Genomic DNA, 17,545 nt, shown 5'->3' with positions numbered 1-17,545 from the left:
GTCTTAGTTTTTCTGTGTGATCCTGTATAGAACACTTCATGACGGCACAATGATGATGATGATGATGATAGTGATGGTTCTGTGATCTAAAGGTGTGACAAACCCTCCTCCACCCACCCTCGTACCGGCAAACATAATAAAGAAGGTGAACGTGGTATGGTAGATTTATCAGTGGCCGATTTTGACCAAAGAAAAGCATTACTGGAAGTTTGCTGTATTTGTCTGGAACCTTGTCAAAGAAACAGGCAGACACTCGAAGTAAGCACGGACTATAAAATGAAGGTAGAGTCAGTGTAACAGGCCAAAGTATACCCCTCCCCCTTCCCCAGAATACACCCGGGATTAATTTGGGCTACGAGGTTGTATATTTCATATAGTGGGGTAAATTTTGGCTCAGCACACACTTTGCCCAGACAAGTAGGGCAGGGTGGAGGGCACAATGTAAGGGGTACCCTATATGATGCAGATGTGAGTTGAGAGAATCGTGTCATTACCTATCCATGCCCCAGACGTGCAGGGCAGGTGGTGTGGCCTCCAGACGGGCGGTTAACATAGACAGGACTTGGTGGGGTGGCGTACCCAGGCCGGCAGAGTAAGTGGCAGCCCTCACCGACCCCAGCACTGACTCCCCCTGCACCAGTACAATCGGAGACATATATTAGCCTATACTCATTTTATTTTCATCTGATGGGACGGGGCACTTCCACAACCTGAATACTAAGTCGTGATTGCATGAAATTTGATTAGCCTTAGTTATGAGATAGGAATGACTCTCCTTCATTACTAGTCAAAGTTACCATCCAATCTGACATCATTTAGCCATCAACTGAGCTCTCAGGCAAAAGCAAACAGCCATAGTGTTTCACTTAAACCTGAAGTCCACTGGGTTCATGTTTCAGATGAGCCCGTGTTACAGCTACTACTGCTATTACTACTACTTTTACTACTACTACTACCACTACTGAGTCCTGAGTGATGGCACTGACCGTCATGATGACCAACTCCCCCACATAACAGAGGTTCTGGAAGCGTGATAGCACTTCCAAGAGCATGCCCGCGGTTACCAGCACGAGGGGCAGACACCCCCTACTGAAGGGCTGGTTCACCGACCACAGCACAAAGATGTAGGACATGCCGTTCACCAGCAGCCCCACCAGACGCAGGTGCACCCGAGTTTTGAACATCTGGGCCACGGATGCCAACAAGAATCAGGCGCAAACAATATTTTCTTTTTATGTTGCAATAACATAGGAGTCTTAGAATAGTTGGAGCCATTAATTTTCCCCTTTAAAATTTTTCTTACAAATTACCCAGACAAGTACGCTGCAGGCATGCTAACTGTATATATGAAAGGCTAAGATTCAACAGTTTTAAAATAGACAGATAGATCAAAATGGCGACAGTTAGAAGAAGCCTTTGTCCTGTATACTGATCTGAGGTAAAGTTGGGTAAGTACGTATGGCAGACTACATAAATGAACACACTGCATCACAAATGATCTTTTCAACTTCACTGCGCTAGCACTATTTACGAATTATTCGTGTTACCTTATTGTAGATGTTAAGAAGTGAGGATAAGTAGAGCCATCTGTCTGTCGCCAACCGGGCAAGTTCAAGAGTCCAGCGAGACTGCTGATCAACATCCCTGTGCAGCTTGACAAGATTCCATTGCAGGGCCATGATGAGGCTGCCCATATAGATATCCAAGGCTGCTGGTGCGAAGGAGACCACGACGATGACGAAGGCGAGGTCGAGTTGCTGCTGACACACGAACATGGCGGTGGAACACGACATCATCAGCATCGGGTACACCAAACCACACACCACCACTGTCTTGAACTTGAATTTTACTGGGATGCTGAGCTCACTGGCAGCTCTCAAAAAGACCTTCATATCGCAGGTGTGGCAGGCAGACTTTATGTAGGCGTAAACACTGAAGCAAATGCCATACGCGTAGGGCAACATAAGGACCTTGAACCAGATGGGCACAGGTTGGAAGAGAACCATAACTGTTGGCACAAATGAAGCTAAAGCAAAACTGGACCAGAAAATCATGATCACCACCTTCCACACTCTGACCACATATTCCCCGTCCTGCCGTCGGCTCAGAATGTGCAGACCCATCACCGTGGCCAGGATGAAGGGAAGTTTGTATCTCTTTTCTAATATCAGCTCAACTTTCTTTGTCTCCGATTCTTTCTCTGACGGCTTGAATTCGTTTATCACTGTTTTTTCTCCTTCCTCCTCACGAGCGGTCAAGTCACTCTGCTGAGGTTTGATGTTGTCTTCACTAGTACAAGTAGTGGACTTCATGTGAACTGAATAAACTGTCATTTTAAGAATATGTATTGGTGTAAAGAAGTTTCGCTTTAATCCAGTCAAGATATAGAGTTGTGGTGTCAAGCTTGTCAGTTATATTCGGTTTGTTTTCAATTGACGGAACTGTGCCAATCTCACACTTGAATATCAAGTAGTGGTTGCATGAAATTCGGTGAGCCCTAGTTATAAGATAGGAATGAATCTTTTTGGTTACGTCAACTCAGCCTTTCAATCTGACCACATCTGGCCATCAACTTAGCTGAAATGGGTTAGGGATCTTGATCAGGTTAGTATAATCTGGGTATAGTGGTGAGAATGTGGTGGTAGTGAGGGTGAGGGTGACGGAGTGGTGGTGTTGGTGGGGCTGTAGTGGGTAATGCCGACCCAACACTGCTGAGAGCTGGGCAAACATTTATCCCCGCCACATAGTAAACCTAACGTGATCACTCCAACACAGCTAACAAGGCGTGGTTAGATGCGCGTTAGGAAAGTGTGTAGATTCTAACACGTGATAATAGGTGCTCTAGGAAAGTGTGTAGACTCTAACAATATGGGAAGGATAGGGGAGAGGAGGATGGGGAGGGGGAGGGAAGGATAGGGGAGAGGAGGGAAGGGGAGGTAAGAGGAGGGTAAGGAAGGGGTAGGGGAGGATAGAGGGGTGAGGGGAGAACAAAGATGGAAAGGGGGAGGTAAGGGAGGTAAGGGAAAAGTAAGGAAGGAAAGGGGAGGGTAGAAGAGGTGAGGGGAAGGTACAGGAGGTGAGAGAAAAGGAGGGAAGGGGAGGGGGGGGAGGGAGAGAAGGTAAGAGAGGCAGTGGGTGAGGCTTACTGATTAATTTGGTCCAAGCAAGGTAAGAAGAGAGCTGTAGTGCCTCACAGACTGACAGCAACCAACACACTGTAAAAGAAAGTTGTTGTGCAATCCTCTTAAATGACTTAAGTAGAGCCATATACAACGTTTATCATTTCATTGCCTCAGAGAGAAAATACAGAGCATCTGTAACCAATCACATCAAGCTAAGGGAGCCGAGAGTAAAAAGATTCCTCTTGCATTTAACTGCTTATTTACAGAATCACTCCAGGTCTACAAGAATGCCACAAAACAGCACTGAGAATCAAAAGGACTGTGAAATTCCGGCTGAGAAAACGAATGAGGACATTAAACAGGAAAAAGGGGAATATTTGTTCCTGGAGGCGAGCAGCGCCATTCTGAGTGTGGCTAGCTGTGTCGGTGTTCACGTGGTGGCCAAAGATCAGAGCGGCGCCTACACTCTGTCCAGTCGCAAGCTTGTGCCGTTGTTGCTATCGATGCTGCTGTCGGGAGGAGGCCTGGTGCTGGCTCAGTACATCAAATACAAAGGATACTTGTCGTACTTCCAGTACATCATGATCCTCCCGCTCATTTTCAGCTGTATTTTCTGTATGTCAGAATACTACAGGTCTGTTACAAAATCCAAGCCCTACATTGAGTATTTAACTGCAGTTGAAGACAGCCACTTTAAAATGAAGAAAATACCTTATATGGGGTTGATAATGAGCAGCATAGGCGTGTATACCGTAGTGTATGCAGTTTGCCTCTTGTATGTCCTTGGCCTACCAGTCTGTATCACCTGTGGACTCCTTATTTCTATTCTAATAACATCATTCGTGCCCAGTTTCATGGACCTGTACCTGTTGCACTTCGTTTTGGTGCTTGAGGCTGGGGTGATGAGACTTCACCATGCGGTACAGAAGGTACACCACTGGACCACAACTCATGTCAAACAAGTGGCCGACGACTGGCTCCGTCTGTGTCATTTATTCCGTCTTCATAATGAGGTAAGTTTCTTCTCGCTTAACCCCTTCAATACGGTGCCATAAGCTATGTTAAATTTAATTTTTGCTACCTTGAGATGATTCTATTCAATTTAGGGAGAGAAATTCAGGTTGTGACGGGGCTCTTGGGGCGTGTGTCGAACGCCGTCAGGGAAGAATATATCAAGCACCCTTAGTTCGAAAAATCTATACCGAAGTGAATTAAATTGTTTGGAGACAGCAAGAACAAAATAGAAAATACATCACTGGATCTAAGGGGCAACTAATTTCAACCCATAAAATCTGGATGATAATACTAGACGTCAGAGATTCCCGGTCAAAAATCGGAATTCCCAGTCTTATCATACTTGTATAAATTTAGAAATTTAGCTGTGTGTGTGTGTGTGTGTTTGCGTGCGTGCGTGTGTGTGTGTGTGTGTGTGTGTGTGTGTGTGTGTGTGTGTGTGTTTTAGCAATTTGTCTGTTTCTCTATATCACTTTCATCCCTTCACTCCGATGACGTATTAATTTTTTCCTGGTAACTTCAGATGATTTTACTCTTATCAGGAAGGATCTTGTGAAGGCTGTATCTAACCCTTTCAGTTTGGAACGTCTCTCCTAAGCTGAAATAAAATCGTCTGGGACGGCAAGGAAAAAAAAAAGCAGGATTAAAGGCCTTGAGATCATTCTGTAACCATACACTGATCCAGACGATTTTCCCCACATCCAGGTGTTCAGCTATAGGATGTACCAACGCATGACGTTGTTCATAGTGCAGATGATGTGCTTTTCCTATGGCCTGGTGGAGGTGGTGCCCCTCACCTATCAGCCTTCCAACGCCTCCCCACTCCTGCTGTTACCGCTCCTCGTGCCCCTCGCTGAGACATTCACACGTGCCCTCATTGTCTGCATCATCGGAGAAGCCTTCAAGAAAATCGTGAGTCCTGTACAGTGTAGGCGCCTGGTGGTTTAGTGACTGAAACGTCATATTAACAAACCTTCATCTGAGTCCTGTCGGTCTTGTGGTTGGAACGCCCCATTCGGGGTGACGTCATGAAAGTTAGAATGTGTGGTAATGCAGGACAGCTGGCTGGTGAGTGCTGAGGATGGCGGCAGGAAACGGGTGCTGGGTGTTAGGTGATATTGTGGGGTGTTGAAGTAGGACAAAAGGAGACTGTGATCAAGTCCTATGGATGGGGATCAGACTAGCTCTGTTACATCACTAAAATATCATGCATAATATATTATGCTTAAAAAAATTGTTAATGGTTTTACTTGTTTTACCAATGTGTTATCCGATAGTTCATACTGGTCCAACGAAGTTTCATGGGATACGACTCCTAAAATAATAAGGAAAGATCACCCCAGTTAGAGTATAGTTGAGTGCATCCATGAACAGTCGTACGAGTATTTGCCGGAGTGCATCCCTTAATAATATACAACCGTCCTGCCACAGTCTTACTTCACTGGTATTCAATTTTCTGACAAGGCTAGCTCCACACCTGACAGAGTTTATATTTGACAAGGTCAGGTGAGCGTATATAGGTGAGAATGATCCCCAGCTCAAAGGATTATTCACAACATTACAGCTATTAACACTTAGGCTCCTATGATTCACTCTCAGCTAAACTGAATTGTTTGGCACTGTTGAAACAGAATGGTAGAGATGTTCCGACCATAAGAGGGTTAATGGTGACAATATTATTACTCTCAATCTCCTGTGACTCACTCTTAACCAAAATTTAATGGTACCATCAAATGTTACCTGGAACGGAATACCAGCATTTTCCCAGTCATGAGAGAATCTGAACTAAATTGCTAGAATTGTCTCAATCATGAGAGAGTCAAGATCTCGCGTCATGCAGTGCCACTACATTCATAATTCCAAGTTTTGTTCTGCCTTTCACATCGTGTGTTTGACCTGGGGCGTGGTATGTGCAGCACGAGGAGCTGCTTGAAGGTGTTCGAGACGTGGTGTGCGCCTCCACAGCCACGGAACAGCGTGGCACCGCTCCAGCCCTCACCCACCTACGCCACCTGTTGACCAGTATGGAGGCACGACCACTCACCTTCAAAGTCTGGGGTAGAGACCAGTAAGTCAGCCCGCCAAATGTTTTGTAACACAACCAAGTTCTCGCAACGAGCAACCCCAAATACTCTCCTCGGCTGCCGCGAGGTGCCGATGCTTCCTGGAACCTTAATGTACTTGGAACATCATTTGTAGCTCCTCTCGAAAAATAAAGCTGCATATCAGAACCATATATTATTATACTACTTAATTCATCAAAGAGACCAAAATTAATTCATTTATTTGATAAAAAAGGAAATATCATAACTTCCTGATCAACTTCCCGGCCTGAGCTATTTGGGTAATTTCAGGAAAAAGTTACTGCCTGCGCTGTTGCTTCATTATCCAGTAGCATAATACATCAGTTAGACAGTTTGACTTATAAAAGGGTGGTTAATAGTTTCGCCACTGGAAATTACCCAAAATTCTTCCATGTGGATGATACAACCGAATGCGACTTAGGGGTACAGAGTAGCTATCTGACTACGTTGAGTGAATTTACTTCGTATCAAACTGACATAATCTAATGTATAGAATTGAAGCTTGGGCCCTGCTGAAAGTGCTTACCTGAGAGCAAGTATGTGGAGTTACATGGAGAGACAGCCAGACATATGAGGAAGAGAAGGACCATTGTGATGACGACGTAAATGTGCTATAAATATTAGGAGAAATGCCCTACGATGGTTAGGGTATGTGGAAAGGATGAAGAATGACAGTGTGGCTCGGAGTCTATGTGAGTGAGGTGAAGGGGAGAAGGGGAGGAGGGGAAAAGGGATGAGATGGATAGATGGGGTGGACAGGATAAGAGAGAAGGGAGTGTAAATCGGAGAAAATGAGGTTTGTTGGCAGGGGATATGGCAACACTGAGGCGATTCGTTTGTGGCCACCCCTCACAGGATTAAGGAGTCTGGAGAAAGATATATAGACAGACAGACGGATAGATTAAAATGTTTCGAAAATAATGGGAACCAAATGTACATCAGGTAAATTTAGACAACATGAGTAAACTAAGTAAAATAAGTGATGATACAGTAATGTGTTGTCTGTGATGACGGCAGGGTTGACGGACGGGCCTTTGTGCACAACGCTGGAGTGGTGATGAGCTACCTGATGGTGTTACTGCAGCTGCACCCCATCCTGAGCCCAACCCAGCAGCCTGTCGCCACCACTATCACTACCCTTACCACCACCACCACCACCATCACCACAACCATACATCAGCTTTAAGCAGCACCACCACACAGTAACTATACTTTGCTGTATAGTGACTTGCGAGTTGCTTATATTAACATATTTAAGTTACAAAATAAATATACTTCATTAAAATTACATGGTTTTCCAGTCTCCTTTTAAATAAAAAAATAAAGTGTTTGAATCAGATGAGAGGGGGAAAGGGGAGAGTGGAGATGGGGCGCTACCCAATAAAAGTTAACGGCTGGGCTAAAACGGTACTATAATCTTTTTACTTTAACTTGACCTAGATTTTCGCGATTTTAAGGCTTATTTCAAGTAGCTCACTGGTGGAACAAGATATTGCTGCGGTCCTACAGCCATTTCATAACATTTCCTCGTGACTAGCACCATTTTCTAATATTAATCTATTGTTGCAGCTAAGCATTCAAGATGAAGAGATAGCAGTTTTAGGCCAAGTTAAAGAAAAAAAAAAAAAGTAAAGGAGTATAGTAAGAAAATACAGCGTGTGAATTCCGTAGACTTTGTCAGAATACAATACACTTGCTGGGGTGCAATGGTTTAGGAGCGCATGGGAACGATGCTCCGTCGAACTGAGACGGTTTCGTAAAAAAGATACCTAATGGACGACAGTTATCTATACTTTAGCCTAATCTGTGTTGGAGTTTTAATACATAACCGTGGCTATGGCTGAGAACAGTTTATTACGCACGACAAAAAATATGTTATTACAAGAACACAAAGTGGTCCGGTGAATATTTATACACACTGAAGAAAGGTATCTAGTACTTAAAATCGTTCGAAATACAGCACCTGCCACCACAAAAGCGTATACTTTCCTTTGATACAATGGGTAAAATAGTACTCAGAAATGGCACCTGAGTAGATTCATAAGGTAGCCATTACGTGTAATTCTCTTGCCAGTCATCATCTGGGACTCCGATGGTCAATACATTTCATAATAACCTAATGCTAAATTAAACATTTTTTTGGCCAACAATTTTCTTGGAGCTCCGGCACTTCAATATCTGCCACTGCAACCCCTGGTTAGAGGTGAGGAACAGATAATTTCTTGTTAGCAGTATACAAATAGTAGTGGTAGTAATAGTAGTAGCTGTAGTAGTAGTAGTAGTAGTAGTAGCAGTAGTAGTAGTAGTAAATAGTAATTAACAGTAGTTAATTAATGAGAGTAATTAATAACAGCAACAAAGAGTAGATCGATATGTGTCTAGGCAGGTGTGAGAGGGGAGGTGGAGTGTGTTGACGGTGCTAATGTATGTGAAGTGGTGTGAGGTGTGGCGGGGTGGGGGGAGGGGGAGGAGGACTGTATGGGGAAGGAGCTGGAGGGCTGGATGTTATCTCTCCCTTTAATCACGGGCCTTACCGCACCACTTACATCACCCTGCCTTCTTACACTGCCACACAAGCACAAGATTTGGTAGCGCTCAAGCTGTGGTCACAAAAACGGTCTTGTTTTAGCCCGAAAGCACATAATTAGGATAAAGTAGCGCTCAGTATCGCCGGTAATATTGCTGGCGAAAGGAGAACTGCCGCGAGAAAACAAGAGGATACCACTAGTCTTTACATCACAGACACCAGACATTATTAGAGTTATGAATAAACCAGCCAGTTTTGTCAGGCGAATCAGTCTTAAGAAACTGAAAGTGAAGTTATGCGAGACAGAGGACAGGATTGGAGACGCAAACAGGGAGGCTCCACTAGAGGTGTCCTTCAGACTGGTGTTGTCCTGCGCCAGTATGTTGGGTTTCCACTTGGTGCACAGGTGTCAAGATGGTTCGTACAAGATCTGTGTGCACAAGGTAATTCCTGCCGTCCTGCTTTACATTGTGTCCATGGGCATCACCTTGGCATACTTTGCAGACATGTACTTCAAAGGCTTGGCCACAGTCGATAATTTGATTTACTTTATGCCGGTTGGGTTTGAAGGTAGTTTTCTTGTGTCAGTGACTGGAATAATGATTGTTAGAGCTAGAAAGCTGACCAAGTATATGGAAGAGCTACAGTTAGCTGGAGTGAAGGTAAAAGTATCAAGAGGACATCGGTATGTTTTTATAGTAAGCCTACTGTACGCTGCCGTGCGAGGCATGTGCATGCTGTTAATACGCCCACTCCAGGCTACGAACTACCTGCAACTGGTTATCCCTGCTGTCCTTAACTCCGTCGGTCCCTCTTTATTTGACATCTACATCTTCATCTTCATCTTCAATCTGGAATGGTCCTTCAAGAAGCTGAGTGTGAAGGTTTGGGAGACTGGCCACTGGAGCCTGACAGACGTGGAGGCAACAGCGACCACCTGGCTCACCCTCACTCGCCTCCTCACTTACCACAACAAGGTACTGTACGTCACAAGCTTTGCTTCACATTACTTCATCGTTATAATATGCAGTTTCTCAGATCAGTATTTGTAAGGACCCCTTTTGTGTCGGGGGTCCCCGGGCTATAAAAAAAAAAGAAAAAAAAGGCAAGTCTAAAGCAAAAAATAGGTCTCTGTAGTGAAGTTGCCAGGAAAAAATAAATAAATAAAATGAAATAGCCAAGAATAAACTAATAGAACAGGTCATGGTCGTGAAGTAGCAAGAGCAGACCAATAAAACAGGTCATGGTAGGAAAGCTGCTAATGTTTTGGGATGGTTGCAGGTGTTCGCTCGACCTCTGTCCATGCGGATGTCGCTGTACATTTCCCAGTTGATGTCACTCACGTACGGGCTGATTCGGCTGATGGGCGGGGCCGGGTGTGCCCGGGAAATGGTGCTTCTCACTGTGTCCGTGGTGGACGTGCTCGTCAGGTCATCCTTGATCTGCATCGCTGGAGATAACCTGCGCACGGCTGTGAGTTCGGAACAACCTATGCACTGGTGTACTCTAAGGTCGGGACAACCTATGCACTGCTGTACTGTGAGTTCAGGATAACCTGTGCACTGGTGTACGGTACTTTAAGTTCGGAACAACCTGTGCACTGCTGTACTGTAAGTTCGGAACAACCAGTGCACTGCTGAATTGTAAGTTCAGGAAAACCTGTGCACTGCTGTACTGTAAGTTTGAGTCAACCTGCGCACTGCTATAAGTTTCTTGAAAAATAAATAAATAAATAGAGAAGTAAATAAATAACCTAACAGTCATTTGTCCTCTTCCCCACTGGAGACAACCTGCTCACTGCTGCAAATTCCTCAGAAAGAAAGTTCTAATCAAGGCGCAGCTGGAAATGAAAATTTGACTAATATTTCACCTTTTCTGTTTCCTGCTTTCTTTGATTTTCTGAGTTTTTTCCCCTTAATGATCCTCGTACAGGCAATAAGCATCAGTCCAAAGCCCTCTCGTTTCCAACATGACAGTGTGGTGGGTGGACTGAGAACGACTCCCGTGTCAAGTTCATTCACCTTAATTTGCTGGAAATTTTCTTTCTCTCACAGCCTCTTTCCCGTAACTCCGTGCACACTTTCCATAGTACTTTTCGTGACTAGCACCATATTCTAGTATTTATCTCATAGCTCAGCAACAAAGATGCGGAGATTTTATGTCAAATTAAAGCGAACTGAGGACACTCGATATGCATTAATCCACAACTTTCTTGTTTTCGGCAGCATAACAATGTTGTGGGTGGGCTGCGGCGGGCCATGAGCCAGTCGGGGTGTCTAGTCAACCCGAGGTGTGGCCAGGACCCTGATGCTACCCAGGTGACTAGTTGGTAAACTTTGAGACCTGGACCATATTATGGGTGGTACAGTTGACTTCATTTACACCTTTTCCATTGCAAGTTATTCTAAGCATATTATCTGCATGCCTTCCTGTATGTTGTTGATGCAAATCACGTCGATATTAACACGCTAAACTAACATACAAGAGAATGTTGTCGTTGTTCAACCCCAGTCCGTTTGCCAAAGCAAACCCGTCGACCACAGGTAAACAACTGCTTCTAAAGGACCGTCCTACGGGTACAATGTCGTGCAGGGATCCGGCATCCCCTTATGGTAGACAGCATATCACTTGGGTCCTTCCCACCGCGATGTGCAGGGAGATTAAAAGAGGATCGGCTTCTGTGTGAAGGCCACGGCTGCTTCACCCAGGATGCACAGCGACATTAGGCTCCTCGTCAGCACCACACAAGATAGTTAAGGCTGTTAAGGGGTAATATGCAAAACGAATAAAAAAAAAGGTGTTACGAGGCCTCCTGTGCCACCTAGAGTGTGACATTTAAGTTGCATAACCTAAAAATGCTTGCTTATACCATATCTAAGCTTCCCTGAACCTAATTTGTTTATAAGATCTTTTTATACTTTTATAATCGTAACAATGTTCTTACCCAATTAAGGTTGTATATAAAACTTCTTAATTTTATCTTTACTTGTTTGAACCTTAATTGTATATAACCCACCCTGTTTATATTTCGTCCGTATTTGTTTGAACCTAAGTTGTATATATAACTGTCTGTGTATACTTTTAACCGTGGTGCTGTTGAGGTACACCTTCCCGTAATGGCACCGATATGACGGAGCAATGGGAAACTGGCTGGCTGTGCAAACGTCCTTCACTCCCCTCCCTTTCCCCAGTAGGGGCTGTGGACTGAGGAAGAAGGGCAGTTTTGGCCTGTAGTCCATCGGGTTCACATTCAGCTTACCGTGGTTCTACTACGTACTACTACTACTATTACGGCTGCTACTACTACTACTAACTCTTTCCCTCCCATGGATGCACTAAGGTTTTACACTGCAAGCTAAATTCATTCTATTTTCTTACAGGCGACGAAAATTTGAGCAATCCTAAAGTTAATGGAGAGTTTTTAAGCTTGATTTGAATTCCCTTCAGCTGAACAAAATCGCCTTTTACTACCCTAAATAGTTGCAGCAGTAGTAGTTGTAGGAGTAATAGTAATAGTAGCACTAGTAGTAGTAGTTGTTGTTGTTGCTGTTGTTGTAATAGTAGTAGTTATTGTTGTTGCGGTTGTTGTGGTTATTGTATAGTCGCGGCGCAGACAGATCATTATCGTACCCTGGCAACCTACCATTCAAGAGTGCGTCCCATTTCGTGTATAACATGAGACGCAAGTGATTCGTGTATAATGTGTTCGTGTTTAACAATATTCATGTATAATATATTCGTGCATCATAATATGATTCGTGTATAATATGATACAAAATCGGACGCACTTTAGAATGCTAGGTTGCCAGGGTACGATAATGACAACCTCAGAGTCTACGTGGACCCAGTGGACTGCATGCTGAAGTTGCTCTCCCCAGGCAGTCTATTCTCCTTTTGAGCGACACAAAAGGAGCTTGAGGGACGTTTGTATAACCGGACAGAGGAGCCACCCGGTTTTACCGGTGCCATCAAGTGATGACTTCCCTCTCTCGCACCTGCCTGAGTAAATTAAATGCTTCCATAGGAGTTGAAAGGGTTAACTTGCATTACCAGATACATCAGAGAGCCTATATTCTGTTCACTTTAACTTCGCGTAATATGCCATCTCCACTTTGAATGCTGAACTGTAACGAGTCGAATATGCTGCCAGTCACGAAGAAGCGCTATACAAAGGACGTAATGCCGTAGTATTTTCTTATTCTGATACTGAGTTACGAGTAGTAGGCTGCCAAAGGCCAAAGATATCCGCCAAGTTAAAGTGAACAAAGTACAGTGTGAATAATAATGTGAAAAATACGACAGAACAAGATAATTTATAATATTCAACTGCTATTGGCTCCAGCATGTCAGCAGAGGGAAGGACAAGTGTGACCAAGAGAAGCCACTGCGGAATGACGAGGGAAATCAGTTCAAGACTGACGGAGACGAGCAGTGCCACCAGGAAAACGATTACAACATTGACACGCGCCATCGCCAGGACCACCATGACCAAGACAAACTATATAAGAAAAAGGAAGACCAGAACATCATCTTTCAGGGTACCATGCATGATAAAAGCAACGAGTGTTATCAGGACAAGAGAATCCAAGGCAGCAAGTGGAGTGAAGGAAAGAGTGAATGTGACAGACTGAGTGATGGCAAGGGTGATCATGCCAGTAAGTTGAATGAGGACAAGAGTGAGCATGACAACGAATCGAGTGTGGGCAAGAGTAAGGATGGCAGCAAATACAGTGAGGGGAAGAGCGAGCATGGCAACTGCTATGAGGGAAAGAGTGAGCATGACAAGTGTAGTGGGGGGAAGAGTCAGCATAAGTGCAGTGATGAAAAGAATGATCAGGACAATGAGGGCAAGAATGAGCTTCACTTGTGGAGTGAGGGCAAGAAAGATCATGACAACAAGTGTAATGAGGGCAAGAATGAGCATGACAAGTGGCGTGACGGCAAGAGTGAGCATGGCAAATGTGAACCAGGCAGCGTATGTGATCTTGGCGGTGAGAGAAGCAATCGTGAAGAGGCTGACATTCAGTGGAGGCAGAACAAATGCTGCCTTACGCTGGCTTCCATTCACCAGCTCACCTCGCGTCTGGAGGCTCGGCCCGCTGAGGTAGAAGTCTGGGGAATGGGCAGGTGAGTTTTCGGCTTCGTCATTCGTATTATCATCCTAAGTCTACTAATACCAAGTCGGTTCACTTTCCATCAGGGCGCAGGGAGGCGTGGCTTGTGTGTGACGTCAGTTGGTTTGAGTAAGGGAAAGTGTATAAAACGGCAGACTCAAATTAAACATTTATAATAACAGAAAAGAAGAAGGGGAAGAGGTGCGGACTTGTTTAACCCTATGATATACGGTAGCAATAGGTCCCCACACACCCCTACACCTTCCCTCACACCCCCACACATTTCAGTCCCTTCCCTCACTTATGCGGACTGAAAATGTCATGATCTGGTGAGTGGAGTAAGCATACACTCACCAGAATGGTCAGGAGTCAACTGAACCAACTGGGGTTTCGTAATTCGTTCGTGCCAGCCAGTCGACGTCACTGCGATGCTCCGCCCCGTGCGCCAACTTGGTCGAGTTTTAGAAGTGATCCGACTTGGTATTAATAGACTTAGTTATCATCAACGTCATCACAGTCTTCGTCGTCAGTCTTTGCCATCGTCATCAATGGCATCGTCAGCATCACTATCATCATCATCATCATCATCATCACAAGTCATCATCATCACCATCATCGCCACCACCACCACCATCATCATCATCCACATTCACTCGCTTTATTCAAGCCATTTCAAAAGATCGAGTCCATTGCCTCGCCCATCTTTCTCACACCTCCCCTACCTCCCCCACTAATTATTCACCTTGCTTTCATCTCACCTAATCCCATGGTTAAAGTCATGGTCTGTTTTTTTATTGTGTGTGTGTGTGTGTGTGTGTGTGTGTGTGTGTGTGTGTGTGTGTGTGTGTGTTTTTCCTTGTACTGTGTTTGTGTTTTATGCTTCAGCCATTTACCAGCAGGTGAGGTGGTGTGGACAGGATTACGTACGCGGACCAGAATTATTTCTTTACACTCGCACGCCTAAGAACAAAAGTGCTATGTTTAATCCTATTTGTCTGTAGCCTATGTATGTTGGCATGATTATGGAAAAATTACCGGACAGAATTACACCAAATTTGGTATAATGATTTCAATCCCAGTACGTAACCTGTATTTTATTCTTGCTGATTCATCCATCCATCCTTCATCCAGTCGTACTTTGCCCCATGAGAAGCGTAGGAACCCGGGGCTAGGCAAGTAAGTCCTGACATTTAAGATGAGTGACCAACCTCACTCATCCCTGAATGGCATTTCATGAGGAATAAACCCCAGCCACCCCTTGGATATAAACCTTCACTGGCCCAATCTGATTGGAGCGCCGTAATTACCCACTAAACCACCAGGCGCCATAATTTGGTTATATGGTTACCCACCGGCGTAGTAAATGGTTTCCTAGTGAAAAAGAAACCATTCGGCTTGTCACTCAGTGTTGAGTCAACCACAGGCAGAAGGAAGAGGAAAGAACGAAGGACAGAAAGACAAAAGAGGGAGTGTAAAGTCACCCGTAGGCAGAAAGACGCGGAAAGCATGAAGTAAAGAAAGGCAGAAGAGGAAGGAAGGAACGGAGGGAGGAAAGGAGAGGGCAGACACCTGAGAGCACCATCTACATGCTAATTACAGACTTTTATTCACTTGAGGAGAGATTTTCACAACAGGAGATAAAGCCTTCTCTGACCCCATCACAACTAAAGTCTCTTTTGAATTGCTGTTGTCTGACTGAAGTACATGTACATTATCTGAATAAAATGGATAATACAGTACACATAAACCCTTTCAATCTGTAACGATTATTTTTTCCATTATATTCTTGCTATCTTAAGATTTTTGTTCAGCTTTGGAGTTCAGTTGCAAGATTAAATGTACTGGTACCCTTCTGTTCAATATGAGGGTTTTCCATACTGATTAAAACTTTTTGGCAGTAGCAATAACAAAATTAAAATTATGGGACTGACGGGGTTAACCTGGGGACTGCATTATTCTAAGTGCATAGGAAGTTTCATGGCACCTCTTTCTTAGCAATTTATATTGCACATTACAGCTTCTTGTACATTATGTTAATTACAGTACAGTATATTATTTTCATACAAAGTTTGCATCAAAAACTTTTAAGAGGATATTGGGTGGTAGGTGGGAACGCTCACCATCCACTCAGTTGATGTAGTGCTGCTTTGTCTGCCCTTTCCTCTCTTCTTTCTTTCCTTCCTTCATTCTTTCCTCTATCTCCTGCCTACGGGTGACTTTACACTCCCTTTTCTGTCTTTCTTTCCTTCTTTCCGCCTTTGGGTGACTCTACACTGAGTGACAAGCCAAATGGTTTCCTGTACACCAGGAAACTATATACTGTACTATGCTGGGTGGTAACCATATAACCAAATTATGGTGCCTGGTGACTGTGGGTAATTAAGGTGCTCTAAATCAGATTAAGCCTGACTAGGCTTATATCCAAGGGATAGTTGGGGTTTGTTGCTCACGTAATACCACCATGGGATTAGAGAGGCTGGTCACTCTCATCTTAAATGTCAGGACCTACTTGCCTAGCCCAGGGTTCCTATGCTCCTCATGGGTCAACATCAGATTGGATGATGGATGGATGGATGGATGGATGGACGGATTGATTTGTTATAGGTACACCCAAGGAAAGTTCCACCTTATACACCTGACTGCCAGTTCGGACCTTTAAGCGTGAGACAACCACTAATGAAGCAGTAGCCAGACACTTAAATATCAGGTACAACTGTGTGGGAGGGGAGAAGTTAAGGGAGGAGGAAGACTGGGGGAGCTGATAGTTCCTACCCCTCCCTCTTCCTTCCCCATCCTTCTCACACAGTTGCTAGATAGATGAATATTGGGTACTGCTTCGTTACCACTTGTCTCACATTTACTATTTCGAAGTGGTGGGCAAGTGCATAAAGCAGAACTTTCTTCGGCTGTACATACACCTCATCACTCTCTCATATGTTATTTTATTGTTTTAATATCAACATATGTCTACATCAACAACATACAAGAGGATACTGATGTACAATAGGCAGAATAAATTGAAGGAAGAGGTGTCGCAAGATCTCCAAAGCCACTTTGAATCACAGCCCTCTTCTTTGTACAGATTAGGACAGACGACATGGGTGCAACTGGGTGGACTTCATATGACCTACCTGGCAGTGCTCCTGCAGGTGATGCCCGCCAACAAAGGTATCCAGGACTGCACAACCATAGATACATTCCTGCTGACCAATACAACCAATATCTAACTGCAAGCACAGCATATATCGTACTGTATTAATAAACACTTTCTAGCCCACCAATACAATGTCTAAATACACAATCTTAGATACTAAGCAGCTCACCAATTCAACCACTGTCTAGCTACATATTCATAAACACTGTCCCATTCACCAAATAAAACCAGATTTCTTCCAGCTTACCAGTACAACCATTTGCATTTCAGCTCACCAATAAAACCATTGTCTAATTACAATGACCCTTCCAGTTCATTAATACAGTATACTGTAATCTCAGAAGCCTTCCACCTCACCAATACATCCATGACTTAACAACAAAACCACTCCTTCCAGCTCACCAATATAGCCATTACTTAACAACAAAGCCACTCCTAGCTCACCAATATAGCCATTACTTAACAAAACCATTCCTTCCAGCTCATCAATATAGCCATTATTTAACAACAAAACCATTCCTTCCAGCTCA

The 17,545-nt window shown here is 44.1% G+C and overlaps 1 protein-coding gene across 1 annotated transcript; it reads right to left on the bottom strand.

Annotated features, from left to right (window-relative positions):
* Positions 1-490: 490 nt before the first annotated feature.
* Positions 491-1,184, bottom strand: LOC145415063 (uncharacterized). Its single transcript, XM_080284477.1, has 2 exons — positions 987-1,184; positions 491-631 (listed from the first exon to the last, which is right to left on the bottom strand). Exons 1-2 carry the CDS (start codon positions 1,182-1,184, stop codon positions 491-493), a joined length of 339 nt encoding a protein of 112 aa, XP_080140603.1.
* Positions 1,185-17,545: the final 16,361 nt, after the last annotated feature.

The sequence above is a fragment of the Coenobita brevimanus genome, chromosome 101 (genome assembly GCF_032717465.1).
Source record: "Coenobita brevimanus isolate Jiangsu-jjx chromosome 101, ASM3271746v2, whole genome shotgun sequence".
NCBI classification, from domain to species: Eukaryota; Metazoa; Arthropoda; class Malacostraca; order Decapoda; family Coenobitidae; genus Coenobita; species Coenobita brevimanus.
Note: the sequence above shows the minus strand (reverse complement) of the source record. Positions and strands in the feature narration are given on the sequence as shown.